This window comes from Artibeus jamaicensis, unplaced genomic scaffold, assembly GCF_021234435.1.
Source record: "Artibeus jamaicensis isolate MK-2021 breed Jamaican fruit bat unplaced genomic scaffold, CSHL_Jam_final contig_685, whole genome shotgun sequence".
In the NCBI taxonomy this organism is placed as follows: Eukaryota; Metazoa; Chordata; class Mammalia; order Chiroptera; family Phyllostomidae; genus Artibeus; species Artibeus jamaicensis.
Genome location: NW_026521924.1, coordinates 19,487,941 through 19,515,360, shown reverse-complemented (window position 1 = coordinate 19,515,360; position 27,420 = coordinate 19,487,941). Strand labels below are relative to the sequence as shown.

At 42.8% G+C, this 27,420-nt stretch overlaps 1 protein-coding gene across 4 annotated transcripts in view; it reads right to left on the bottom strand.

Moving 5' to 3' along the window:
- The window catches only part of RPN2 (ribophorin II), a 53,991-nt gene that overhangs the window by 23,071 nt on the left and 3,500 nt on the right, over nucleotides 1–27,420 (bottom strand). For all 4 annotated transcript variants that reach the window (XR_008392628.1, XM_053671119.1, XM_053671120.1 and 1 more), the window contains 8 exons: nucleotides 27,069–27,262; nucleotides 16,963–17,058; nucleotides 16,245–16,420; nucleotides 11,998–12,073; nucleotides 10,848–10,982; nucleotides 8,599–8,775; nucleotides 6,255–6,373; nucleotides 5,150–5,255 (listed from right to left, as the gene is read on the bottom strand). Coding sequence is in view for 3 of the 4 variants with exons in the window: in XM_053671119.1 (XP_053527094.1) it covers nucleotides 5,150–5,255; nucleotides 6,255–6,373; nucleotides 8,599–8,775; nucleotides 10,848–10,982; nucleotides 11,998–12,073; nucleotides 16,245–16,420; nucleotides 16,963–17,058; nucleotides 27,069–27,262 (1,079 nt within the window). In the remaining variant the exon portion in view is untranslated. The remainder of the gene's footprint in view (nucleotides 1–5,149; nucleotides 5,256–6,254; nucleotides 6,374–8,598; nucleotides 8,776–10,847; nucleotides 10,983–11,997; nucleotides 12,074–16,244; nucleotides 16,421–16,962; nucleotides 17,059–27,068; nucleotides 27,263–27,420) is intronic.

Below are 27,420 nucleotides of genomic sequence, written 5' to 3'. Positions count from 1 at the left end.
AGGTATACACCTAAAACAACTGAAAATGGGTAATTAAACAAAATCTTGTACGTGAATGCTCATAACATCAATATTACCCAAAAAAATAGAAATACCCTAAATGTCCACCAACTGAAGAATAGATAAATAAAATAAAATATAATATATCTGTATAATGGAATGTTATTCATCCATAAAAAAATAAAGTACTGATAAATGCTATAACATTAACCTTAAAAATACTATGCTAAGTAAAAAAAAGCCAGACACAAAAGGCTACATATTATATAATTACATTTATATGAAAGGTCCCCAATAGGCAAACCATGGGGACAAAAAGTAGATTAGTAGTTGCCAGGGCTGCGAGGAGGATGTATCCCCAGAGAGGAGTACCTACTAGTCCTGAAGTTGCTTTTTGGGGTGATGAAAATGCTCTGCAATTAGATAGTGGTGATGGTTGCACAATTATAAAAAAAGCCAAGCTACTTTGTGTAGGGTAAAGGCTCGGCCCTGGATGATGAGTTACCATCGTTACAAGGGAATGCAAGAAAAAGCACAGAAAAAGTAAATTTGGTCTCCGCCCACAAGGTGTTCCCAACCCAATGAAGGAGCAACACAAAAGCAAACAATGGTAATACGATGCAAAAAGAATTATAGGCAGGGAGTAAAGAGTATGGCAGGAAAAACCAACTTCATACAGTGAAAACCACTCAGACACTGTGAGGAGAAAAGAGTGGAGGCATGGATATGAACAGTGTGGTGACTGCGGCGGCCGGTGGGTGTAAATGGTAATGGAAAAAATACAATGAAAAATAAATTTGAAAAAAATACCAGGGAATATCTTTTTGACCTTGGAGCAGCACAGGATTTTTTAAAAGAAAAAGCACAAAAAGTATAGGAAAAAAAAACTTTTAAATTAGGCTTCACTGAAATTGATTTTTGTGCATCAAAAGATGCCATAAAGCAACACACTGAAGGAAGATAGCTGATGTTCATTACTAAGGATTAGTATTCAGAATATATATAGCTCCTAAAATATGAATAATAAAAAAGACTAATAATCCAAAAGAAAAAAAGACAAAGGAAACCCAAATGTCCAATAAACATAAGATCTTCAATCTCATCAGTAGCCAAGGAAAAACATTAAAACAAAATAGCATTGCAGGGCTAAATCATCAACAACTCTTAATACCAAATACTGGTAAGAACATGAAGAAAAGAGCAATTTGGCGATACTTAATGAAGCTGGAAGATGAGCACACCCTGCCATCCCATAACTTTGCTCATGATCAGGGATTTTTCAACAGTGTGTCGCAAGAATTATTAAAACTTGCAATACCTGACTATTTTAGTCAGAGGCACTGACCTCTTTTCCCTTAGATTGTCAAAAAAGAAAAAAGACAATAGTCTTTTTCAGTAAAATGATAGACCTTTGGTGTGAATAAATCAAAATTATACTTATTTTTTTGTCAGCTTGGCAGAAAATGCATTTTCCTAGCGTGCCGCAGAATTTTAGTAATTAGTGCAGACGTGCCACGTGGTGTAAAAGACTGAAAATCACTGCTCGAGATGGAGCACCCAGGACAAATGCACTAATGATGTTCACAGCAGCACTGACTGCAACAGGGAAAATCTAAATGTCTGACAATAGGAAAAGTAATGAATAAAATCTGATTTATTCACAAAAAATTTACTTTTATGATAATTACCTATATTTATGCACACGGCTCTAGTTCTACATGTAAAAATATGGCTGTCACAAAATACTGACTGAAAACAAGCAAATTGCAAAAGGAACATACAGTATAATGTAATATATAAATTTTGAGAAGATGCAAATCAATGCAATATGCTGTTTAAAAATATACAATATATGTAGCAGAAATGTAAAAATTGGCACTGAAACAATAAACCCCAACTCTGGGGAAACAGGAAAGAAAAAGTGTTTTGAGGAATACAAAGACCTTAAATTTAATTCTCTGCTCTTTTCTCTGTATTTAAAATAGTGCACACTAAAAAATAAAATTTAAATGAAGTTCTATGGCAGCACAGACAAAGGGACAACATTTAAATGGGACCTTACAGGATGAACAGTTCAGCAAATGAGCAGGGAAGGGGAAGAGCACTGGTGGAGGAAACAAGAAAAGTGCAAAGGCATGAGTGTGGCTGAGGACCAGTTTGCAGTCAAGAGCAGCCAGAACTGAGGGTATGGGGATGCACCCCCACACTGAAGCATGTGCATGTGCCTTGTGGAGAACCCTCCAGCCATGCTGAGGAGTCTAGACCTCACTCATAGATTATAGAAAACCAAAGAAATGTTTAAACAGAGGACCAATATGATTTTACATTCTAGTGACACAGAAAATGAAAAGGGCGGACATCAAAGACAATGAAACTAGTTAGAAACTACCTTATCAGCCTAAACAGAAAACACGGAACTCTACTCAAGCAGGAACACTGGGACTGAAGAACGAAGGGTTCACGCAAAGAATAGTCAAAGGTGAAATGAACAGGCTCAGTGGCTGACCGGAGTCACAGTGGAAAGGAAGAGGTAAAACGACTGTGATGGATGGCCAACAACTAGACATGTTGTTATCAAGACTGAAAAGGTAATTCTGGTTGGTGTGGCTCAGTAGACTGGGTGCTGGCTGCAAACCGAAGGGTTGCTGGTTCGATTCCCAGTCAGGGCCTGTGCCTGGGGTGCGGGCCAGGTCTCCAGTGGAGGCCACATGAGAGGCAAGCACACATTAATGTTTCTCTTCCTCTTTTCCTCCCTCCCCCACCCTCTAAATAAACAAATAAATAAATAAATAAAGTTAAAAAAAAAAAGACTGGAAAGGAAGAAGGGCTTTCAGACAAAAAAAGAAAGTGTCTGCCTTTTAATGTATTCAGTTGCCAGTAAGGTCCCCTAAGGCGGGAATCTGGATTTTAAAGGTTAGAGGTACATACTACAATAGTTCCTATCCAAATTCTGTGTTGGTGAATGGACTGCGATTAGATGTCTCATGCCCAAAAAGGCTGGAAATGAGGCAGAGAAATGACGGGCTAGAGACTAGAATATCTTCCCTCCTGCCAAACTTTAAATATAAATATGTGATCTGCCTATCATAAGTAATGCCCGCTTTTAAAAAGGTCAAACTTTGCAGCTGCCTTGTCCTATCACTAAGAAAAAGTGTCGCAGGAGCCAGCCTGAGGAGCTCTCCAAAGACCAAATCCGGGATAACATGAGCAACAAAACCAGTGATAGTAGTGGATCATAATCTACAGAGCAAAATAAATACCCATGAGTTCAAAGTGTTGTAAATAATTGCATAAATAAATGAATGGGGAGGGACAACTTTCTCCTACAACAGAATTCTAATTAATAAATGTAAAACAAACGAAAATCACCTTTGGCAGGTACCGTATTATAATAATAACTGCTGCAGGCAAGATCATCAGGATATTTGTAAGAGCAAAGTATCACTCCACCATATGCTTAATTAAGAAGAAAAACAGCAACTTCACAGTGGAGAAACCTAGCAGACACCACTTTCACCACACTCATTTTTGGAGTATTCTTGCAAAAAATGTGTGACTTGAATTTAATCATAAGGAAACTTCAGACAAACTCAAAGTGAAGGACATTCTACAAAGTAGCAAGTACCCTTAAAAAGTGTCCAAGGCCTAAAAGACAAACTTTCCTAAAGTGGAAAAGGCTAAAGGGACATGACAACTGAAGAACTATGTGACCCTAGGTTGAATCCTAGGGACGTTAGTGGGGTAACTGGTGGAACTGTAATGAAAGTCTATGGACTAATTAATAGTATTTTATCAGTATAAACTTCCTGGTATTGATAATCATATTACTTATGTAAGATGTTAAGTTAGGGAAGCTAGATAAAAGGTATATGGCAATTATTCACACCATTTTTGCAACTTAAGGTTAAAATTATTTCAAAATAAAAAATGAAAAATTTTAATTTAAAAAAGTGAATAGAAAATGAGATTTGATGGTGCAGAAAAGAGGTGCCACACACAGCATACATTGAACTATTCAGGAAAAAGCACAGTACCACTCAAAGCTCCCCTGACCCAACCGAGTGCATGACAATGCGGTCAAGCAGAAGCAGCAGAGAACAGGGACAGAGACACTGAGAAATGAAAGCTGAAAGAAGAAAGCAATGTCATGAAAAGGCCAGCTGCTGGAGCAGCACAGGACTCTGCAGGCTTCAGGCTTGCTCTCTATTCACCCGGGCACACTAACTAAACTGGTACTGTGCAGGGGGTCCGCCCGGGCACAGGCTGGACGACCTCGGACAAGTTAGTCTACCCCTTTGGGCTTCATCTATGAAATAAAGATGACTCCACCCAGCTCTTGGGGTTCTTCTAAGAATAAAATAATGTACAAAAAAGCACACAGAACTATGCTTTTCATGTCACAGGCATTCAATAAAGTGTTCATATGAAATGATCCTGATTCTGAATAAGAAAAGGCTAAACCATGTCGCATAGTTTAAGGAAGTAGGACAATGCATAATTCATTGTGAATATCTATCCACAAAGGTTAAAATGAAAGCCACGGTGCCTGAAGGGGTAAACTTCAATTAGCTAAGAAAACCACTAATGTGCACTACCTCATTTCCACAAAGTATCAGGCAAATGAAGCGTCACTTTCCATCCTAAAACCACTTGGATCTTTAACACAACTGGCCTCAGCCAAACATCTGAAGCACATTCCATTATGAAAGGTCACCAATTTTCTTTTGTGCTTCACCCCAAAAGCTCCCTACAGTGCTGTCACTTCCTGCTTTTCATTGCCTAATAAACATCAAACACTGTTGTTCCAAACCTGTCCAGGCTACCACACAACATATTTTAGGAATACTTATGCCTCAGTGGAATTATGGGTGGTTTTTATTTTTTCTACTTCCCAAATTTTATGTGAAATAGTAATGCTAAGTTATAATGGAAGATTAATAATTTATAAATAAAAGAAAACTCGCCATGATGAAGTTCTTGTCTAAGTCCGTCAAACAACATATTGCAAACCCACCCCTCTTTTAACATAGTCACATTAATTTGGTCATAAAGTGAAGTCGATGTATCACACAATTAATGCCATGTGCCTATGTCGTTATTTCTTTGGATACATTAACATGGCAACAGGGATGACAAGAAAAGCTCTTACCTCTACACTGTTTGCAATATAGCGGTTGTCACCTTCAACTTTGACGGAGAAGTCATAATAACCACTGGACAACTTGACATTCATGAAGTTTAGTTCAAAAACATCCCTGTTAAGAATGACAGTGGCGTTAACAAATGCTCACAGGGGGAGGTCACGAAGAGATCAAGGGGGCTGGCTGCAAAGGGAGGCACTCCTGGAGATGGTCCTTCCGATTCTACTGGGGGGGGACGGACTTCGAAACAATAAAAAAAACCACCTCTTTCAAGTCTGGAACGTCTTCTTATCCTTTGTTTCCCCTCACAGCTCCTAAAATCCTACCTTCCTGAGGCAGCCCTCCACAGTTAAATGCCAAACAAGTGAGTCTACAGTATTGAGTCCCACTATGTTAAAAAAAAAAAAGAGTGGGGGGTGGGGATTCTTAACTAGCTACACAGCGAAATCTCTGACATCTTTTACCATTCCACGGATCATTCCTAAAAATGATTTTGCTTTCTTATTTCACACACTGTCTATATATCTTTATGGTGGACTAAGAAATACATTTTCTAAAACTCAAAGTCCCTGATCTCGTTAACTTACTAATTTATCAGTTTAGCATAAAACTTACCTTTAATTTTTTTTTAACTTACATAACAATAATATGTAACCATTAGAAATAAGAGTATAAAAGAGTTTCTAATCCTAGGGGAAAATGGTCATGACACAATATTATAGATAAAGCATAATCTTAACTCAATTTTCTAAATTATTTATATGCACAGAAAAAAGCTGACAAAAAAGACAGCAAAATGTTAACAGCAGTTATTTCTAAGTGGTAGAATTATGCATGAGTTATATTTTCCTTTTTGTGCTTTTCCACATTTTTTCCTACAATAAACATGTGTTACGCATCAGAGAAAAACCATAAATATTGAATTTAAAACTGGCTACTTACATAACAATGACAAGACAGAGACAAATACACCAGAAGGTCAAATTTACCTGACCAAAGTTTGGGTAAATCTGGCTTTATGGTGTTGGCAATAGTCACATTAATCTGGGTTATACTGGCTAACTCTGCAAACCAAGTTCACTGGCGCCTCCTGCCAATACGCCCAGGACCTACCCCACAGGGGTGAAAGAGGTCTTCTGCAGGAAAGTGGCTCTGGAAGCAACGGATTTAGCGTGCTCTAGTTTAACAGTTGCCTGAGTCAGAGGCTGGGACAGAACGTTGGTGACCTGTAACTGGAAACAAATTTTAAGATTATCTGTAGCAACCAAGGCTGAGGGAATACAGAGGTTTGTTCTGGGGTGCTCTGTTCATGGGGAGTGAGCTGTACAGAAGGGGAGGAAGATGACCTTGCCCCATGATCTCATTTTTCAAAGGAAACTAGGGTCCCAAGAAAGAGAACGACTGGCAGTTGTATTCCCTTCTTTCTGTTCCCTGTTCTGGCCACTGTACTCAAGTATCATTCAATAAAAAATTTAGCCCCGAGTGACATTACTCAGGTAGTTGGCATGTCGTCCCATAAGGCAAAAGGTTACAGGTTCAATTCCCAGTCAGGGCACACGCCTAGGTTCCTGGTTGGGGCATACACAAGGGGCAACTGATTGACGGTCCTCTCTCACACCGAAGTTTCTCTCCCTCCCTTCCCCTCTCTCTAAAATCAATATGTATGTCTTCAGGTGATGAAAAACTACAAATTAGATTATAATTAATTTTTTTTTAATTATCAAGAGAAATACTTCAGGGCGATATGGGCAATGAGAAAATTGAAGAAATACAGATAACACTGATAGCTATCATCTGCTGAGTCAACTATCTGCCAGGTATGAGGCCAGGTCCTCTACATCTGCCTTCCCACCAACCATCAGAAGCAGACGGCATTTCTCTGCTTTACAGAGGAAAAACTGCAGCCACGAGGTCACGGACTGCCAAAGGCCACAATGTCAGTTAAGTCTGGTCCCTGGTCAGGGTGCACGTAGGAGGGAACTGGTCGATATTTGTCTCTCACATGGATGTTTCTCTCCCTTCCTAAGTAAATAAATAAAATCTTAAAGATAAATCACTGGTCTAGAACTCAAACCCCAGACTATCTTCAAAACCAGTACCTTTTCTACTTTGCTCTCTTAGCATTCCCCCCCACCCCCCCACCCCCGTGCACGGCGAATTATGTTAATTAGGTTGTTTCTCACTGAGGGGGTGCAGATTGGAAGCAGTGAGAAGAGAGGCAACCTGACATGCAGGGCACTTCCTCAAGAGTTATCTGCAGGAGCCACCGAGGCAGAGCTGATGGGACAGATGGAACTGTCCTATGCAGGTGGAACCCCAAGGCTTAGACATCAATTGCTTTACTTCTTTTTTTTCTTCTTTTTTCTATCCTCACTTGAGAACATTTTTTCACTGCTTTTTAGAGAGAGGAAGAGAGAAACACTGGCGGGAGAGAAACGCCGATGGGAGAAACATCCACTGGCCGCCTGCCGTGGGCGCCTGGACTGGGTATTGCGCACACCCAGGCTGGAGACTGTACGCACCCGGACCTGGGACTGAACCTGTAACCAAGGCATGTGCCCTGACCAGGAATCGAACCTACAGCCTTCCAGTTATTGGACAACATGCAACCAACTAAGCCACACTGGCCAGGGCGAATCACTTCATTTGTTATAAAGAGCTTAGCTTATCAATGGTTTCCAAACAAAGGCAACAAAAGCCTCATTTGAGAGAAATCTCTAAGCAGATTTAAGAATGGTGCATTTGCGCTGTTTGGAGTTAGCCCAAAAGAGACGTCTGTGCTCACTGCTGAGTAAGAGGAAGGGCCATGCAATGAAAAGACAGAAAAATGCAGTCAATGCCAGGGAAGAAGAGACCTGACACTTATTCTAACAACTATAAGTACCAAAATTACTTGGGAATTTAAGTAGTTGCTTAAAGTAATGTATTTAGAAAGCTTTGGTACTGAAAAATGCATTTTAGAAGCAAGACTTCTCTATACATTTGGAGTTACAAACCCAGAAATGCAACCTTCTTGCACTTAATTTATTGAAAGCCTTGTTATTTAAAATTCTCTATAAAAAAGCACACTTTTTGCCCTGGCTGGTATAGCTCAGGGGATTGAGCATGAGCTGTGAACCAAAGGGTTGCCAGTTTGATTTGATTCCCAGTCGGAGCCCATGCCTGGGTTGCAGGCCAGGTCTCCAGTGGGAGCCAGGTGAGAGGCAACCACATTGATGTTTCTGTCTCTTTCTCCCTCCCTTCCCCTCTGTCTAAAAATAAAAATAAATAAAAATTTTAAAACAAAAAAAAAAGCACACTTTTTGATAGATTTGAGGAGTTTCGTGACTAGCCTCCCCCACAGTCATAGCCCACTTCCAGGCTAAGGGAATGAGCCCTGCTCTACATGAATGGTGATGTCCTCATGAGGTGACAATGACTGTGCCCCGATGTCCTGCTTTGGGCACAGAGGTCATACCCGCAGGATCGCCTGTTCATGCGTGTCGGAAGGAGAGCCCTGGGACACAACCACAACCGGCACGTGGTAGCGATTCTGGGAGAGCGCGGCGGCGGCAGAGGCCACACTGAAGGCCTCTGAGAGCGAGTCGAAGTTCTTCTTGCTAAAGACTGCGTTCATCAGCTGGATGACCTGATCCTGGAAGAAAAGGAAATGCAGCTTGAGATCTCCCTCTGGGAGGAAGGTGGGAGAGCCACCCCTCCCCCCCCCACCTGGCTCGAGTCGTTCCTTGTGCTTCTAGGTGTTCACACGGAAGGTCTTTTAGCCACTAATCCAAGTTGATGGACCGAGAAGAGGCAAATATTCTGCATTTAAGAGTAAAACTTGGATTTGGTCATTTGTAACTTTTTCCATCCTCTAGTATAAAGTGAAATTCATGCATTTATTTGCCCATCATTTACTAGACAAAAGCAAGGTACTTCTAGATAACTACAGAGATATGAAAGTGTGTTATGAAACATATACAGGAGCCATTTCTTTAATACCTATATGTACCAGGCACTGTGACAAATGCTTTATGTGCATTAACTCAAATCTTGACAAAAACATTGAAAAGACTGATATTATCAACGTTTTGCAAATGAGGAAACTGAGTCGAAAGGTTAAGTAACTCCTAGAAGTTATAACAGGGGGAAAAAAAAGCAAGACCAAAATTCACATGTAAGTCTGTTTGTCTCCAAAGTTCCTCCCTCAGTAAAATAGGTTCTGTCCTGATTCCGCTCACCCGCCCCTCCCCTCTCAGCCCACCTCTGAGCAGAACATTGGAGTTAAGTCTGTATTTACAAGACCAAGCCTTATAGCCAAAATATACACTAGAGAGAAACTAAAATAACTCTCCATTAAGAACTAATGGGCTGCTTAGAGGACAAAACTGAAAGCAATTTTTTAAAAAGTGAAACCTGAATGGCATTATTAAAATTCTGGAGGTTGTTTACTTAGGAGGAAGCATTTTCCATTTCAATCAGTTTTGTTTTTTAAAGTCTACCATCTAACAAAAAAGCTCCCTTGTTCCCAACAGTGTTATTCACAGTCGACATGAAATAATTTTCTTTTAATTGTACCAGTTACATTTTTCCATCACTAGGCTGATGACATGTTAAAATGGGTGACTGTTCAGCAGAACGCTCACGGCAAAAGCAGTGACAACAAAATTACTCCATCCAAATACCTGGCAACTAGACACTTGGGAATAAAGCAAGAAAAAATTTAAGTTATATAAGAAAAACACAATTTCTCTAACATACTGTGTAGAAGCATTCCTAGAAGATTTGTATACTAAGACCCACATTCCTGCACTTTAACCCAAAAGTTAACAGATACCATGATGTCTCTAGACCTCCCACACTCAGGATGAAGGAAAAAACAAGGTAAGAATGTCAATACACGAATAAATTATTAGATCATGTCTTCTACAGATAGTATCAAATTAGTTCAAATTGCCCGAGACAGGGAAGTATGTGCTGTTTACCCAAAGAAACTTAGCACAAAACTCCTAATGCATAAAAGAAATGAAAGTTCTAACTTGAAACCCAATCTCTTCCCCTAAAACTGGAACAGCAGCAGCTTGTAAGTCCTTTGGATCAGGGTGGCAACCTTCCCACAAATGAGGAGTACAAAGAGGGTCCTACTCCAGAAGACTTCCCACACATATTCCAGCTAAACTTTCTTTCAGGTTAACAAGCTCCTCTTGAAAAAGAAAAAAAGAATTAACTTCTGGTGGATGTCTGGTGCACACAGGCTTCTCAGTGCACTATGTCAATCAGCAAAGATTAGCTAAGATTTAGCCACTGCTCAATGAGGGGGGAGGGAGAACAGGCAATTTTGAAGTACAGGGCACTTCTCAAGAGAAAGGATCTGCATGGGCCACCCACGTGGAAAGCATCTATGAGACAAGCAGGAGTTAGCAGGAAGAAAAGGCAAGTGAAAAAAGAAAAAAGAGCGATACACTTGGCCTTCTCGTGGCTTCCTCATGACATGTTCGTGCCCCACAGAAAGCAAGTGTAACAGTCTGTTTACCTGTCTTTCCACTGACCACCAGTGTCTCCAGGACAGGCGTTACATCTTTCCATTTCTCATTCTCAACGCCTAATGTAAGACACTGAGTGACTACATCCAAGGCTAACTAACAGCCCTCTCTGAAAATAGCTATCTGAGCAGATGAGGCCAACAATCCCTCTGGGATTCACTCCTGAGAACTGTTAGACAGGCACCTCCTTAATCGATGGCTCAGTCCCCACATGGTCCATGAGCTTGTAGGTGGCAGCCACAAATAATGCTGTTGTTTCCAGTCCTTCTTCGAACTGCAGATACAAGCCTCCCAGTTCATCCAGGCGAGCAACAAGGTCCTGCCACAACAAAACAAAGGCAGGTTGGAAGCCACGTGATAACAAAAAGGAGCTGCATCCCTGTCACCCCAGTGCAGACAGTTTTGAGAAATCTCACTCTAAATGTGGAGACCACCCCAGTCACTTAGTATTTCTCCAAAAACGGTGTTTAGGTGGAGAGTAAAGTACACTGAACAGGCACTTGAAGAGAACAGTGCCTTCTGCAGCTCTGCAAGTGCGCCTCCCTAACCTTTGCCCTCTAGTCCAAGCCCAGGAGTCATGGCACTGAAGGCACCAGCTGCTCTGGGCAGGAGGCCTGTGGGCCAGGCTGCAGTGCACCTGGGCAGCATGGAGACACAGATGGACGCCACGCCCACCCACTTGGCTACAACTAGAGAGCTGAGCATCTCTCTTCCTTACTCAATGCTCTAAGGATGAAGAGGGACCTGCTGCTCTCCTGGGCAACACGATGAGGCAGCTAATGTGCCCATGGAGCACCCAGTGATGACCCTGTCTGGACTGCCTGTCGTCACTGGCTATGCAGTCCCTGAGAGCAGTCTCTGAACAGCAGGAGGTCCTGGGCCCTGGAGAGGACAGAGCTGTAATACAAAACCACGGTGACAGGCTGAGCACCTATTATGTGCTAGGCACTTTAGAAGCTCACCTGTTCCTATAACCGCCATAGAAGGAAACTGAGGCTCAGACATTAAATAATTTGCCTGAGATTACAAAATAGTAAGAGGCAGAAAAAATTTTGAATTTCACATTGTTAAGGCTCTAAATAATATCTGTAGCCTGTGAAACTATAACTACAAAAGGCTGGAAAAGTATTTTGTTGTCTAAGTGATGTGGTAACTATACTAGCCTAACGAGTACTCCCTAGGGCCCTGCTGTGATACAAAGAACGTAAGTGTGCCATGAATATGAAAAGAAATGTAACCGGCTGTAACAAATCATGCATGTCTATATGCAAGACTCTTCTAAAGCATTTCAAAGACAGGAGCTGGAAAATTCCTTTGGCAAGATAAATTTACACCTCAATCTCCTCCACGATACTCCTCAGGTCAGCCTGCTGGGACAGGTGAGATGCCGTCTGCAGAGCCTGGACTGTTCTGGAAGGTAAAGAGTAGAACCCAAATGAACAGCAAGTCTCCTTTCATCCACTCACCCCTTCTTGTACTGAGACACCTTCACAGATACCCCATTCTTACCCTTCAGAAGTACAATACAGTCTCGGCCTTTACAGGACTTATTTACAATCTCATTGGGAAAGATGTGACAAAGACCAGTACTCAGTAAAGATCATTGCAGCGAGACAGAAGGCAATCTGTGCAACAGGACCCACAAGAAGTACTGCGGGCACAGGGATGAGAGGGAGCACAGGTTTCTCTCCCTCTGAAAATCTGGTTTGTTCCTAATGGCATCACTTATAGGACACTGAGACCAGATTAGGTTTAAAAGAGATACTCTGAAGGAGAACAGGATTCAATTGGACTGAGGTCTATTTGACAGAGTTGACTGCCTGTTAATTTTCTACATTTCTTACTCTAAGACCAAAGAAATAGTGTAGAATCGACATATGTACATAGCTGGGTAGAATCTGGAGCAACTTTTCTGAAATCGTAGGAATGCAACCTGAGCAGGAGTGTTCAGCAAACACATGCTGAGCAGCTTGGGCTTCCACCATCCTGCCGGGACACCTGGCAGCCACTCGTCCTTCAGGCAGTAAACAAGATAAAGGGAACAGAAGACTTGGTTCCAAAACCAGTCTACTCTCTTTTACTGCCCTACCCTTTATTTCTGACTATAAAAGTACATTTTTATAAAAAATGAAACAACACACTGCTTAAGAAGATAGTTACAATTCCTGTCACACCCACCCCTAAAAGGTAACTGTTCTCCAATTTACTTAACTTAATAATATGTTGTATAAAAAGTAATAATAATAATTGTATACATCCTTTCATGAGTACATATAAATGTACTTCATTGCTATTAACAATGACACAGCATTTCACTGCTTAGCTATACCACAGTTATGTCCAACTGATACACAACAAGTGTTTTACTACGGCATACAATGCTGTTAACTGATAACCCTTATTAATATATGTGTGTGTGTGCATATGTATGTATGTAAATACGTATGTGTGTATACACATATACATAGTATACATATATGAACTGAAGTGAGACCCACACAGCAATGTCAGCCACTCGAAAGTGAACAATTCGGTGTCCTCTAGTGTGTCTCCCGAGGCTGCGCGATGGCCACCTCTCTCTAGTTCCACAACACTCCCACTAAACCAAACGAAACCCTGTGCCCATTAGCACTTTCTTCCCCCGCCTCCAGCCCCTGGCAACTACCAACCAACCTGTGTCCTGTCTCTGTCAGTTTACCTGTTCTGGATATTTTATATAAGTGGAATCACATATGTTCTTTTGTGTTTGGCTTCTTTCACTCGGCTTGTTTTCAAGGCTCGTCTGTGTTGTATCATATGTCAGTATTTCATTATTTTACTATGGCTAATTCATATATTTTTATCTGCTTATGAGTATATTTCTGTAAGATACACTTTTCTAAAATTAAACACATTGGGGTGACATCCACTAATAAAAAGATACACTTTTTAAGGTAGGTATGTACACATAAGATTTTTTATTAGAGTCTATTCTCGCATTGCAAATAACTAAAAAATATAAATGGTGCTTTTCTGGGTGGGAAGAAGAAAAGCTGAAAACCCCCGGTGGTTAAGCAGACTGCCGTTCAACTCAGGAACGGCTCCCTAGTTCCCAGGAGAGGACTAGGCCTTTGTGTAAAAGCACCATTTATTAAATCAGTGTGTTGGGGAATGTAGAGAATTTGTCTGCTTTCATCAAAATCTTAACAATTTAGATTCCCTCCATGGGAAACTAATTCCATTAGGATGACAATCGGGAAAACAGAGGAGTCACAATTCACGGAGAGGGAAGCTCTGAAGTGCTCGGTAACTCCCATGGGATGCCTGCTGCTATAATGCACTTGAGAAAACGAAGCCTTGATTTATCTGCCCGTGATAAATTCTGAGCCCAAATAAGACTGTTGGGGTACCCTAGAAAGAACTTTTCAATTAAAGCATCATTTTTCTCTTCTTTGGAATAAGTGAGCATCATGCTGGCGACAACCTCAGAAGTTTTTAGAATAAAATTAATCCACTTGGCATTTGAAAAGTTCTGTCACTGGCTTTAATTACTTATTCCCCAGGCAGTAACTTCTCTCTCTGGCGTACTCTATTTAGGCGCTAAGCATGCAGACCCTGCCTCAGCAGATGATGCAAAGAACACAGGTCATGGGAGAACACGATGGTACCTTTTCAGATGGTTCACTCAAACCTATAAGTAGTTTTTTTCCCATTCTAGACAAGTTTATGAACATTCATTTTCTAGAATATGTCTACTTAAATGTAGAAGGCCCATTTAAAAGAGTCCTAATTCATATCAGATTTCAATAAATAGGGCGAATTAGTAGTAATATTACATAAGGCACCCTGCCAGTTGGATTTTCACAATAACCCTGTAAGACAGATGTCATCTCTCTGTTTTACATATGAAAACGCTGATGTTTGGGGGGTGGGGAAGGAACAGCCTACTCAAGGTCACAGAGGCATTAAATCAAAGAGTTTGCATTTGAACACAGTTCTGTCTGAGCCCAAATGTGCGCTCTCCCTACCCACAAGCTTTCTGTAAGAGATTCAAAACACACAAGTATAGTTTCAGCCTTCATTAACTCTTTGTTGGACACCTACTATGCACCAGGCTCAATGAGCACTGCAAATAAAGAAGCTTACAATCCAATACAGAAATAACTACAATACAGCCCAGGAAGTAATCAGCTCCCTCAGAAAAGGATCTAAGAAGGAAGTGCTTGAGAGGAGAAGGAGCTTCATTTGTTGCAGGACCACGAAGAACCAGCAACTGCATTAGGCTCTTCATATGTTATTTAATCTTGACCTTCATTCTGTGATATAAGGATTATTGGTCTTGTTTTGTATATGACGCTCATTTAATCTTGACCTTCATTCTGTGGTGTACGGATTATTTCTATCACATTATATATATAAGTTCAGCAAGGTTAGTAACTTGCCCAAAGTCACACAGCAAGGAAAGAACAGAACTTATGTTCAAACACAAGTATAACTGACTCCAAAATGAATGTATTTTCTCTGTACATTTTCCTGTTCTGGGGTTTTAAGGAGGGAGAGTTTCCTTTTGCTCAGAGGGAATTGGAAAGATAATGTGTACAAAACGGCAGCCCTCGGAAAAGTACCTGCCCCAAAGTCAACGATTACTGGCCATGTGAACATAAACAGGGTGTGAGACTGGCAGAGGGAACATCGACTGTCTGTGAGCCCTGCCGTCAGCAGAACTTCAAATTTAAAAACATTCTGGTTCTCAGAAAGAAAACAAAACAAAGAAAAACCTGGGAAACAACTGAACTATTCTGTCATAGGGAATTTGTGTGACAAACTCTTGCTAAATAATTAATAGGAATCCCAGCACTCTACTCTTTCAGCAGTTGCAATTAAATGGAGGAAAACAGAAAATTAAAAATATATATACTATTTTAAATGAGGAGCTTCATTTAAATGAGGAGCTTAAAAAACTATATATATTTCCACTTTTAAGTTTAGTGAATGCCTTATCAGTTATTAACACTTAAATTTATAATAAACAGAAAAGTTGCTGAAAGTTCTTTTCCTATAAGGTGCTTCCACTTCACCTAAGCCTTTTGCAGAGCAGAAGAATCTGATTTCTAGGATACTCTCGCCTCTGAGCACCCACCTCTTCCACCAGGTGCTGTCTCTCTTAACTTCAAGGGATCCCATAAGCCCTCCTTCAGTGCAGAGCCTCCACTGCCAGTTCACTGTGCCCTGGCCGAGCCTCAAAACAAGATCGAGAGACACCCCCACATGGCTCACTGGCTTCACTCCTCCTCAGTCATCACCTACCCCTGCTTCAGCTTTTAACCTCAAAAGGCAACTTCGTCTCCATGTGGCAGTGTGGTTTTGCTCTGACTCAGTATTTGCTTTCTGCCTGAGCAGCTTGGAGAAGACTGTGTCAAGGTGAGCTGCACGAGAACGGGGCCCTTACCTGTCTTAGCAAGAGAACACCTAGCAGTGCCAAGCAGAGCACCTGGCACACACAACAGCTGCCCAAAAAGTATTTGCCGAACCACTGGATGAACCCTCTCAGGACGAGCCCGACACACAAAAAGCCCGGGGGACCCTCGAGATGATGACTCACGCTAGCACGGTCTCCTCCTTGCTGAGGCGAGCGGTGAGAGCACTGAGTGCTTCCTGGGAAGCCAAGGGAAGGCCGAAGCCACTCAGGGCTGCAACCGCGTGGTAGATCTGGGAAACAGACGAGTCTTCACTGACAGCTGCCAGAAGCAGATCTTTGGTCTCATTGGAAATAGAGATCTGAGAAGGGATTGGCAGACAGAGTTTTAGAACAGGTGCTGGCAACTGGTGGCAGGCATGCCAAAGATGGCACACAGAGCCACTGCCAAAGTCACCCACCCTCCCGGCATGTGATCATCCCCCTCAACTTCTCAGACGCCAGAATTAAATGTCTTTAAAACCTTAACACAGTACTTCGAAGATTCTGCAAGTCACTTGTGTACTTATATGGTTTTCTATGTTCAATAAAATTGATGTCCAGAAATCTGGTGTGGGGCATTCTTTCCTTACTTTGAACATTTTTAAATGTTAAAAGGAGACGGAAAGAAAAAGCAAAGCTTCCCAAAAGAGAGGCACTCCAGGAAAAAGTTATTTTAAATTAATGAAAAGTGAGAACTCGGGGGAAAAATAAACTATAGTTCCTTAAAAGAAAAAAATCATAAAAATGGAATCCCCATTCTCACTAATGAGTTTTTATTGTTAAAAAAAATCTGACATGATCCTCCTTTAAAAACGTACTTCACCGTTTAAGGCAAATAAAAAATGCAGGAAGCTGGACTCACCTCACAGCCTGAGAGGGCCTGGCTGGACTGGGCTGCGTAGAACAGGGAATCCACATTGCTGGGATCAAGGTTTGATTTAATGAAGGCGCAGGCTTTCTAAAAAGAGGAAAAAGTCAGTGATAATACATGGTGATTGGAAAAAGCATCTGTGTTTTTTGGATGACAAAATTCTAAGTAATCTACGATGCCTTAAAGTATGAGCTATACAAGATCTCGTTTTTTAAATATTTTCCACAGAACACTATATTATCCAAAATAGCTGACTTCAAAGAAGGAATGACAAACCTAAAGGAACTTTAGTCCTTGTGAATCCTAGAAAGGGAGGAAAGAAATCACTTGCCCGGTCACCTGCTCTGGTTATAACCTGTGCTGGGTGTTCAAGATGCTGCTCCTCTTAACGAACATAAGGACTGTGTGGCGGACAATATCACCACCAGGTAACAGAAAAGGAAGCTGAGGCCTTGAGCTGGTAAGGAATCCAATGAAGGTGACAAAACTGGTAAGTGGCAGAGTGCCTCCTTGGATTCCAACTGCACAGGGGTCTCCATGTAGACGCCTACAAAGCTAAGTCAGGTTGAACACGTCTAAAATGAGCCTGAAACCCTCATTTCTTCACCTGGACGGTCCTGCTCATGCATGGGCATCACCATACACACAATTACCTAAAACAGCCACCTGGGACTCAGTCTGGACTTTTCCCTACCCTCCAACCCCATCGAGTCTATCTGCTCTTCATTTCTCAGACCCAGCCTCTCGCTCTTTCATTGGCTTATTTCAGGCCCTTGCCATTTGTCACCACATTGTTACAATGATCTCCTAACTGGTCTCAAGCCATGCAATCTACTCTGCGTGCTGCTTCAAGAGTGATCTTTACAAAATACCGTACAAATATTACCATCTTACTTTTCTGTTAAAACCCTTGGGTCGTTCCTTATGATTACCCTCAGAACAAGACAAACATTTCTAAGATAGCATAAAATGTGCTAATGACTGACCCTTGGTCCCTGTGCCAGCTTCATCACACCCCCAATCCAACCCCAAAATCTTACCCGCCAGCCCACTGCAGCTCCTCAGACACACTATGCTCTTGCCATTATGCTTCTGACCCTGCTACTCCCACTGCCAGGAGCACTTCTCTCTTGCCCTACTTGTCTGCCAAATCTGGTCTTCTCTTCATCTCTCTTCCAGTGATTCTAGAAAGCCTTTGCTGACATTCATCCCTGGACAGGCCAGCTGCCCTCCCTCCTAAGCGCCCCCCCAGAACACTCACCATACTGTACCAACAACCTCCGCCCGCGACTTAGTTACCTGAGAGCAGAAACCTGATGAACCCCCACTGCACTGCCCGGCACAGAGGAGGCATATAATAAAATCCATTCTATTTCTACTATATCAAACTCCAAGCAATATTTTTTAATAGTTGCATCATTAATATTTTTGTTGAGGCAACATAAATTCAGCTATTCAAAATTAAATAATAAAAATGGTGAAAAGTGGGTGTTTCTGGGGAGTAGGACAGGGACTAAGGCAGGGTGAGTCATATGACGGATTGCTGCTTTTCACTAATAGCTGTTCTGCATTACCTGGTATTTTACTGGGTGTGCTACTTTAACAACAAAAAAAGCTTTAAAAATTTTTATGAATAAAATTTAAATAAGAATCTCAAAACAGATGAGTTTCAACCAGAAGTATGAAAGAAACCAAAGAGAGAAAGGAAAGAAACAAATACTTCACAAGGCACTAAGGATCTGAAAAGGAAAATCTATTCAAGGAGTCCTTTGGATAGAATTGTGGGTAAGCTTAAGACCTGTGCTTTACTGCCACCTGGTGTCCAACAGTGAAACGACAGCACTGACTGAGGCCTGAAACAATTATGGTCACTGCTACCACCCAGTTCTTGAGCATGTAAAATGTGTTGAGCACTGTTATAAGTGCATTATGTGCATTTCTCATTTAATAAAAGGATCTCTGCATTAGATCCTCTTATTATCTTTCTAAAAATTTTTTTAAATTGATTTGGGAGAAAGAGAGAGGAAGGGAGAAAGAGAGAGACACCGATTTGTTGTTCCATTTATTTATGCATTAATTGATTGGTTGCTTCCTGGATGTGCCCTGATCAGGGATTCAACCCACAACTTTGATGATTGGAATCAGGGCAGTCCTCTTATTACCTTGAGTTTACAGACAAGACAACTGAGGCCTGAGAGGGAAAGAAACTTGTCCAAATCACTCAGCTCTTAATAGAAGAGCTAGAATTCTAACTAGCCCCGGCACCCTGGCTCCAAGGTGTGAGCTATACAACCTCTGCCTCTCAAGTGACCACGAAAAATGATCTGTTCTGAACTAAAACCAGCATCATGCCTACTCTAATTCTCTGCACAGACAAATCAAGGTGAACAGTTCCAGCGATCAGTGCCTTCAAAGTTCACAATGTTGACGGCATGGATTCAACAGCAGCAGAAGTGGGACAGGACCTGATGAAACACTCTCTGAGCGTCAGTCAGCCCAACCTGCGCTGGCGGTGTGGTGAAGAAGCTGGCACAGAGACTGAGGGTCAGTCATGAGGGCACCGCACGCTGGGAACATGGAACTCTCATTCCAGCTGCCTTCCCGTGCACCAGACTCATCTTCCCAACTGAAGGCTAAAAGTCACCCCTAAATACCCATTTTCCTATCTGCTCCCCTCAACTTTCTGTGCCCTGTGCTAACACTCCAATGGTCTAAATATCCTCCTGAGTGAAGAACATCAGTGATTTCCTCTACCCACTCTTGTCTAAAACTCCCTGAACCGAACCAGAAACAAGTCCCACAGAAAGGCAGTAACCTTACTCTCATCTGCCCTCTCTTCTCCCTCGTTATCGTCATTCGCAGCCCCCAACCACTCCCGTCTCCTCCCAGACTATGCTTTGCACTCTCACCAGACCTTGTTACTATGTCCTGTCATCGAGGCTTATCCTGGTGACAGTCCCACACCAGGTGCTTGGACACCAGCCTCAGTTTTCCCATGTGTACTTCTTACCACACTTTCCCCCACACCACTGCTCCAGCTGCCCTGGACATCCAACTCACTGCCCCTAAAACACAACCCGCACTCTTAGGGCCCAGGCTTACTACAGGTTGTTCTTTCCATCTGGAAGCCTGTTCATCCCATTGACTCAGCTTCTCCTGCTCAACTGGCAACTCCTATAACATATTAAGAAAACTCAAGGCTCATTTTAAAATAAAACTCCCCCAGATCATTCTCCACCTTCTCTTTTCTCATACACCAGAATGAGAATCTTCTCCAGAGAGCTGCCTATGCTTGCCTTCAATTCACCACACCCATTCCCTCCAACAAGGTTTGTGCCCCATTGTGCCACAAGTGACTGCCAAACTGTAAAGGCCAAAGGACACCTTCCAGTGCTCATTCCCTCCACACTGGACAGACGGGTCACTTTCTCCTTCTCAAACACCTGCTTCCCCTTCACTTCTGGATGCCTCCCCACCCTCCTGTCTCTGGTCCTACTTCTCTGGCAGCTCCTCAGTTTGAACTCTTAGGCCCACTTCTCATGCATCTGCTCTCCCGCCAGGCAATCTCATTAATGCTCATGGCTTCATCCAAAACCTCACTGTAGGTACTTCTCAGATTTGTACCCCCAGACCACACTTCTCCCCATGTCCACTTATGTTGTAGACCACTCTGCCTGATTTTAGGAATTGTATCTCTACCACTTGTGACTAAGGGTGAGAGACGACCTTTGGAATGCCAGCAGCATGAGACAAAGCTTGTCTCTGGTAGCAAATGCTGCCTCAGTTCCTCTCCCTGCCCCCAAAGCTTGGTAGGAAGCCAATGACAGGTAAGACCCCTCACAGCAGGGGGCAACCTAAGCCAAACTCATCACTTGGGAGGCTGCAACAAAGAGCAAGGGACTCTCGCCCCCCCCCCCCACGGCTTTGACAAAGCCATGTCCTTTGGGATAAGTGCTTCCTGGCTCTAATCCCCTTAAGCCTGAATAACCTGTTGGGAAGGGGTGCAGCTCCTTGCCTTGCTAGAGTGTGTCTTGGCGAAAAATCTGGCATCACAAAGACTTGCTGATAAACCTGTGAAATCTGCTCTGCTAAGAGTGCTTTCATTCACATGATAAGGGTCCGAGAGGAAATAAGTATGTCTCCCAAAGTTTCTGCAACTCTCTTCCTGACAGACACTGACTCAGACTCTGAAGCCCTCAGATCTCTTTGAAATGTTATCTACTGTTTGATCCTTGCCGCCCTGTATTCCTGTGTATTACAACCCAATAAATGGCTATGGAGAAAGGTGCTCAAGGCCTTTTTCTCCTGAGAGAAACTGGCCACAGCCCACTCCTCCTCCCCAAACAGATCCAGCATGTCTCAGCCATATATTTATTCATTCACGAGTGTCTGTGGCCCCGGGGGGACTTGTGAAGAAGTCGCCTTCACACACTTACATGACTTAAAGGCATTTTCAGCTCAACGTGTTGAAGACTAAATTCATGATCTTTCCTGCACAAACCTAATTCTCCTCCTATGTTCCTATCTTATGGAATGGTTTACCCATCCATTCATGCAGCAAAACTCAGAAGTCGGGATGCTATCCTTCTGCACTCAATCTTGCACTGTCTCCCCCGCCACAGTCTGTCTCCCACAAAGCAGAAGACAGACCTTTTCAAAATGAAAATTGGATCCTGATACTTGCTGCTTAAAGCAAAATCTTTCCCGTGGCCGCCAAGACACTGAGACTTAGCCCCAGCATTCCTCTACAGCTTCGCTCCGCGCCCCCACTCTCTGTTCAACACGGCCTCCTTTCAGTCTCTCAGATGTAACCTGCTCCCTGCCTGCACAGGGCCTCTGCACATGCTCTTCCCTCTGCATGAAATCCCTTCCTCCTGCATCCCAGTTAACCTCTACTTTCCTTTACATTGCAGATCAACATACCTTCCTTTATTTAACAAACAGCTACCGAGTGGCCACCACATGCCAGGTGCTATTCTAGATGCTGGAGATCCACAGCAAATAAAATGAACCAAGTTTCTGACCTCAAGAAGCTGTCATTTAGGTGGACACAGAATGAGATTTAAGTTCAAGATTTCCTTGGAAAAGCATTCCCTGACCAGGTCAAAGTCCCCTATTTACAGTAACACCAGTTATCTCACCTTCATAAAACTTACCAAATAGTGTTACAAATACTCACGTATACATCGGACTACATGACTAATACCTACCTTCACTATTCGAGTGTATATTCCAAGAGAGCAGAGGTTCTATTTTTTGTTCAACACTGAATCCAGTACCTAGCACCAAGCCTAGGACATAGCAGAAACTCACAAAATAAACTGTTCAGCAGCCGGCACAGATGGCAACTTGCCCCGTACAAGGCTGGGCTTATAGTAAGTTTTCTCAGCAGGCAGGGCAAGTAAGCAGCTCCCACTGACAGCCTCCCACGGTACTTTCCACACGTTACATGTGTCTTTGTACTCACACTAGGTCTCACTACATCAGTACCTGTCGCTCACTAGATAATGAGCTCTGCTCTCTTCTCTGCACTCAGCACAATGCCTGGCACAGTCAGATGCTCCATAAATGATTAATGCCTGAAAAACATGTGATTTTCTGTCCCGGCAACCAATGGAATGCCTGGCCCTCAGCAAGCCCTCAGCACTTGCTGAACAGGAAACAGATATACTTACTTGTATGTGCACTCAGCATGTGCCAGACACTTCTTATCTCATTTAATCATCACAACAACCCTATTAGGGAGGTACTGTTCTAGAAAGGGAAAGTGCTGGGTTTACTGACAACCTGTGAATGCTAATGTTTCCTGATTTCTTTCACTCGTGTAAATACTACCATCACAATTTTGTCATAGTATATATCCTCCCATTTACTTAATATTTTCACTAAAAGGAATAGAAAATTCCCATTATTTTTAAGTCTTACAAAAAGCTAAGCACTAACATGTATAAAAGTCACCCTTCTCATATGCTTATTTTTTTTTAAGATGCCATTTATTTATTCTTAAAGAGAGGGGAAGAGAGGGAGAGAAACATCACTCTGTGACAGAAACACTGGTTGCTTTTCCTACGCCCCCAACAGGGGACCTGGCCTACAACCAAGGCATGTGCCCTGACTAGGAATCGAACCAGCGACCTTTCAGTTTGTGGGACAATGCCCAACCCACTGAGCCACAGGCACGGTGTGCTTATGTTTTTTTTAATACACATACATAGTAGCTGACTATCAAAATGAAAAATGTTCACTCTTCATAACTCTTCACTCTCTAAGCTTCAAGCTGGATTTGACCCCAAGGGTCACAATCTGTCATTCCCTCTAAAATCAACTCTCATTCCACATTCTGCTGTTCTCAGAGCTGCTTGCTATTCTCATATTCCTATTAAACCCCATTCCTCCCAGTTTTGCTGCTAAAATTTCTTGTGACAGAATAACCAAAATCTCCCCTGCGAACCCATCTGTGAGAGCAACCCACTCAGTGCACCTAGCAGCGCTGGGGGAGTTCTCTCCACGCGGCCGAAAGCAACGAGTGAAGCGGGACACATCCGCGCCGGGGAAGGGGCAGCCGTGGAGGCTTCCTCTCAACGCAGGTATTCAGCGTGCACATCCGATAAGGAAGTTCAACAGCTCTGACACATCCGTACAACTCCCTTCCTTCTACTGCCTGCAAGGCACACACGGCATAATCACCACAGCACGTTTCATAAGTGATTAGAAGAACGAAGCTAAATAAAATCTTTTAAAAATCTACAACAAAACCTCTACTAGTCAAGACTACTCCACTGCTCCCCAATTTGTTCTCTCTGTTCCCCAGGCCATGTGCAGACACTGGAGGCCTTCTGTGCAGCACAGTACTGTGCCAGACATTGTCTGAACACACCAAAATAAATTATGATGGGAAGTAAAAAAATTTTAATATTAGTAATACTATAGCTACCACTTGAAGGAGCTTTTGTGGGCTAATTACTTACTAAACATAATATAATTTCACTTTATAAGGCTCTCATGAGGAAGCTGTAACTCTCATTTTACATACAGGTGGAACCAGAGTTAAAAACTTGGGCGACTCTGAAGCCTGTGTGTTTGCTTCTGAGCCAAACTAATTTTATTAGGAGGTACATTCAGAGTTTACAAGAGTGTGACCATGAGAAAAATATGTTCCCTTAATACAGTCATGCAGAGGCAGGGAACACTGGGCAGGAACAAGAGACAGCTGGCAGGAAGAAATATGAGCGTGCACGGACCCCATTGAGCAGGGACTAGCAAACTTTCTGTAAAGGGCCGAAGAGCAAATATTTTAGGCTTTTGGGGTCAGACAATCTCTTTAGTAACTACTCAACCCTACTGTTGAAGTGCAAAGCAACCAGAGAAATATGGGTGTGGCTGTGTTCCAATAAAACTTCATTAAAAAAAATAGGCTTCAAACTGGATTTGACCTTGGAGGCCACGATGTGTCAACTCCTTTGCCATACACGGTATTCAGATGATAGCTGGCAGACATGGGGCAATTAATTTACTTAACTTCTCTGAGCTTCCATTTCCACCTCTATTACAGGATATTTCTAACCATACAGAATCAAGACAATTAATGCAAGATAATACCCAGTGTACCTGGCACATAACAAGGCACTGAATGAATAACAGCAATGACTGATTCACATAAAAACAGAGAAAACATACATACACACATACAGATATTATGACCCACTAGCAAAAACGGGACATTTTGAGCATCAAAAAGAATTAACAACTGCAATGGGTTGAAACATCAAATGGGACCAACAGTTCTGGCCATGATACTGTTCAAGTCCCTGAATTCACCCTCCTGCCATAAAAAACCATAAAACTAAACAAAATACATGAAGATGAGACTCCTCTGAGGGCAGGGATTATGACCGGTTCATCGCTGTATGCCCAGGGCCTAGCAGAGGTATTTGACACACAAACGCTCCATGAAGGAGGACTTCACATCGAAGTGGGCCAACCTGGCAATCGAGTGGACCAGGGTGCCCAGCACTCTCCTCAGAGCAAGAACCACTGGCTCTTTCTTTCTTGAAGAAAGCAAAGGGCGAACCAGAGCCAGGAGGGGTCACAGGACAGCTGTGAGACAAAGGGGCTCAGGAGTTACCATTCACAAAATACACTCCTCCTCTGAAGTGTGCCTCCCTGATCTGTCAACCCAGGTACGGCATGTCACTTGCTTTAGGTAACGAAGTGAGAAAGATAAAAGAAGCTCCACATCTCTCTCCCGAGCAGAAGTTGTAAGAGCCATGCCTTCATGTGTCCTCTGCACAAGCTCCAGCAGGCTAAACCTTGACCGAGGCCACATGGCACAAAGTGCCAGCTGACCCACGATGGCCGTACAGTAGGAGCAAAAATAAACTTCTGTCATAAGCCACTGAGAATGGGGGTCATTTCTATGCTGATACAAGAAAGGATAGGCAGAATTCGAAAGATGTCATCTTTAGATTTCCACCCCTGGCTTACTCATTTAAACACTAATCTAGTACTGCTATGAAGGGGTTCTGCAGGTGTAATTAAAGTCCCAAGTCAGCTGACCTTAAAATTCAGAGATTATCCAGGCAGTCCTGACCGAAACAGGTATGCCCTTTAACAGGAGAAAGTCTCTCTGGCTGGTGGCAGGAGAGGCGTTAGGGAGATCTGAAGAGTGAGAAGGGCTCAGCACGCCGTTACCAATTTGGATGGGGAGGGACTCGCGTGAGAAGACATGGGGATGACACTGAAAAGCAGAGAGCAGTCCTTAGCTGAAAGCCAGCAAGAGCACGGGGACCTCAGACCTACAACCACAAGGCAGTGGATCCCGCCAACAACCTGAAGGAACCAGAAGCAAAATCTTCCCCAGAGGCTCCAAGTAAGAGACTCGCCTGACCAACACCTGCATTTTGACTCTGAGACTCTAAGCAGAAAGCCCAGCCAAGCCTGCTCTATGAGTACACAAACCTGCGATAAATGAGTGTTGTATTAAATTGCTCAGTGTATGGGAATTTGTTATGCAGCCATAGAAAATTAATACCCAAGGCTTATATATGGGAGGCCTGTCCCTAATTTCTTACCCTAGGTATCCATTGTACTATAACGAATAAAATGTAAATTCACTTAAGACTTGTAGGGGACCAGTTCGTTTAAGTCTGGCAAATGTGACTCAGCTCTGTATGGAAAACCTACAGAAGAAAGTGGTGGGCAGGAGTCAGACCTTCAAACCGAGTTTTCCCGTGAGAATCAGGCCTAGAAAATGCATACAGATTGTTATGGCTTGCTCTTGCTAAAAATCCCTCACCCTAGTCTAAAACAACAAATGTATATTGTCTATCTTCGAGGTAATATCCAAAGCCTATATGAGTTTTCCCAAGGACAGAGCTAAACAGCTCATCGCCATTCCCCTCTGCATGTTATTTTCATTTCCTTGATTGTATCTAAAATGTAGACAATAATATTTTATGTGGTAGGTAATAAATCTTTCTCTGATGTAAGACCCCAGGCAAACAATAAAAGCCTGTTTAGGCAAGGGTCGGGAGTGGCCGAGGCACCCACAGGCACTCTCCCCTTGAGAGAGCAGTCGTGCCTGTTCCCTTTTTCCACACAGGATTGTTGTCGCCTGTGCATTCATTCTCGCCGTCAGCCAAAACAGGCGCACTCTGCTGGACAGGGTCCGCCACAGAGACTATTTCTAATCCAGGAAAGGTTTTAACCATGATATATTTTCTTCATCAAAGGTCCACATCAGAACTGCCTGATGCAGAAACAGTGACTGTTTAATGAATCTGAAAGCTCCCCACCTTGAACTCCTTTGTTACTTATTAGCTCCACATACAGGGCACCGAACAAGTATGTGTGGTATTGTACAGTCCCACTCAGAGCTGCAGTAAAAGTTTCTAGAGAATCTACAACTTGTTCTTCTTTATATTCCGCTAAAACACCTTGACAAGCTCCTAAACATGCATTAGGCACTAAAATAATCTGTCAGATTAATGTATTTATTATATTGAGTTAACCTTGGTTATCCTTAGGTGAGCAAAAGGTAGTTACGAAGAACGCAAAAGGAACACACAAAGGGAAGAGGCTACGAGACAAAAGCTTACCTTTACATCTGGCACCCGGGCACCGAGGCTGTTGAGCCCCACGATGGAGTGGAAAGCAGATTCTAAACTTGTGAAAGGGCGGTCCAGCGAAGCTTTCAGCCTTTCCACATCATGCTTGGTGAGGTAGTGAGTGGGCGTCAGAGCCAGGGCACTGGCTATGATTGTCAGGGACAGCAGGAGGACAGTGCCTGAACCTTGGGAGAAAACAACCATTAAACACACTCGATACTATCCCACAGTTCTATACACAGTTCCAATGACGATGCCCACCAAGGCCTAGGAACCAAATCATGTAAGAATGGGAACTGGGCAGCTGAAACCGGAGAGAAACCAGAGAAACTGGGCGGTGGGC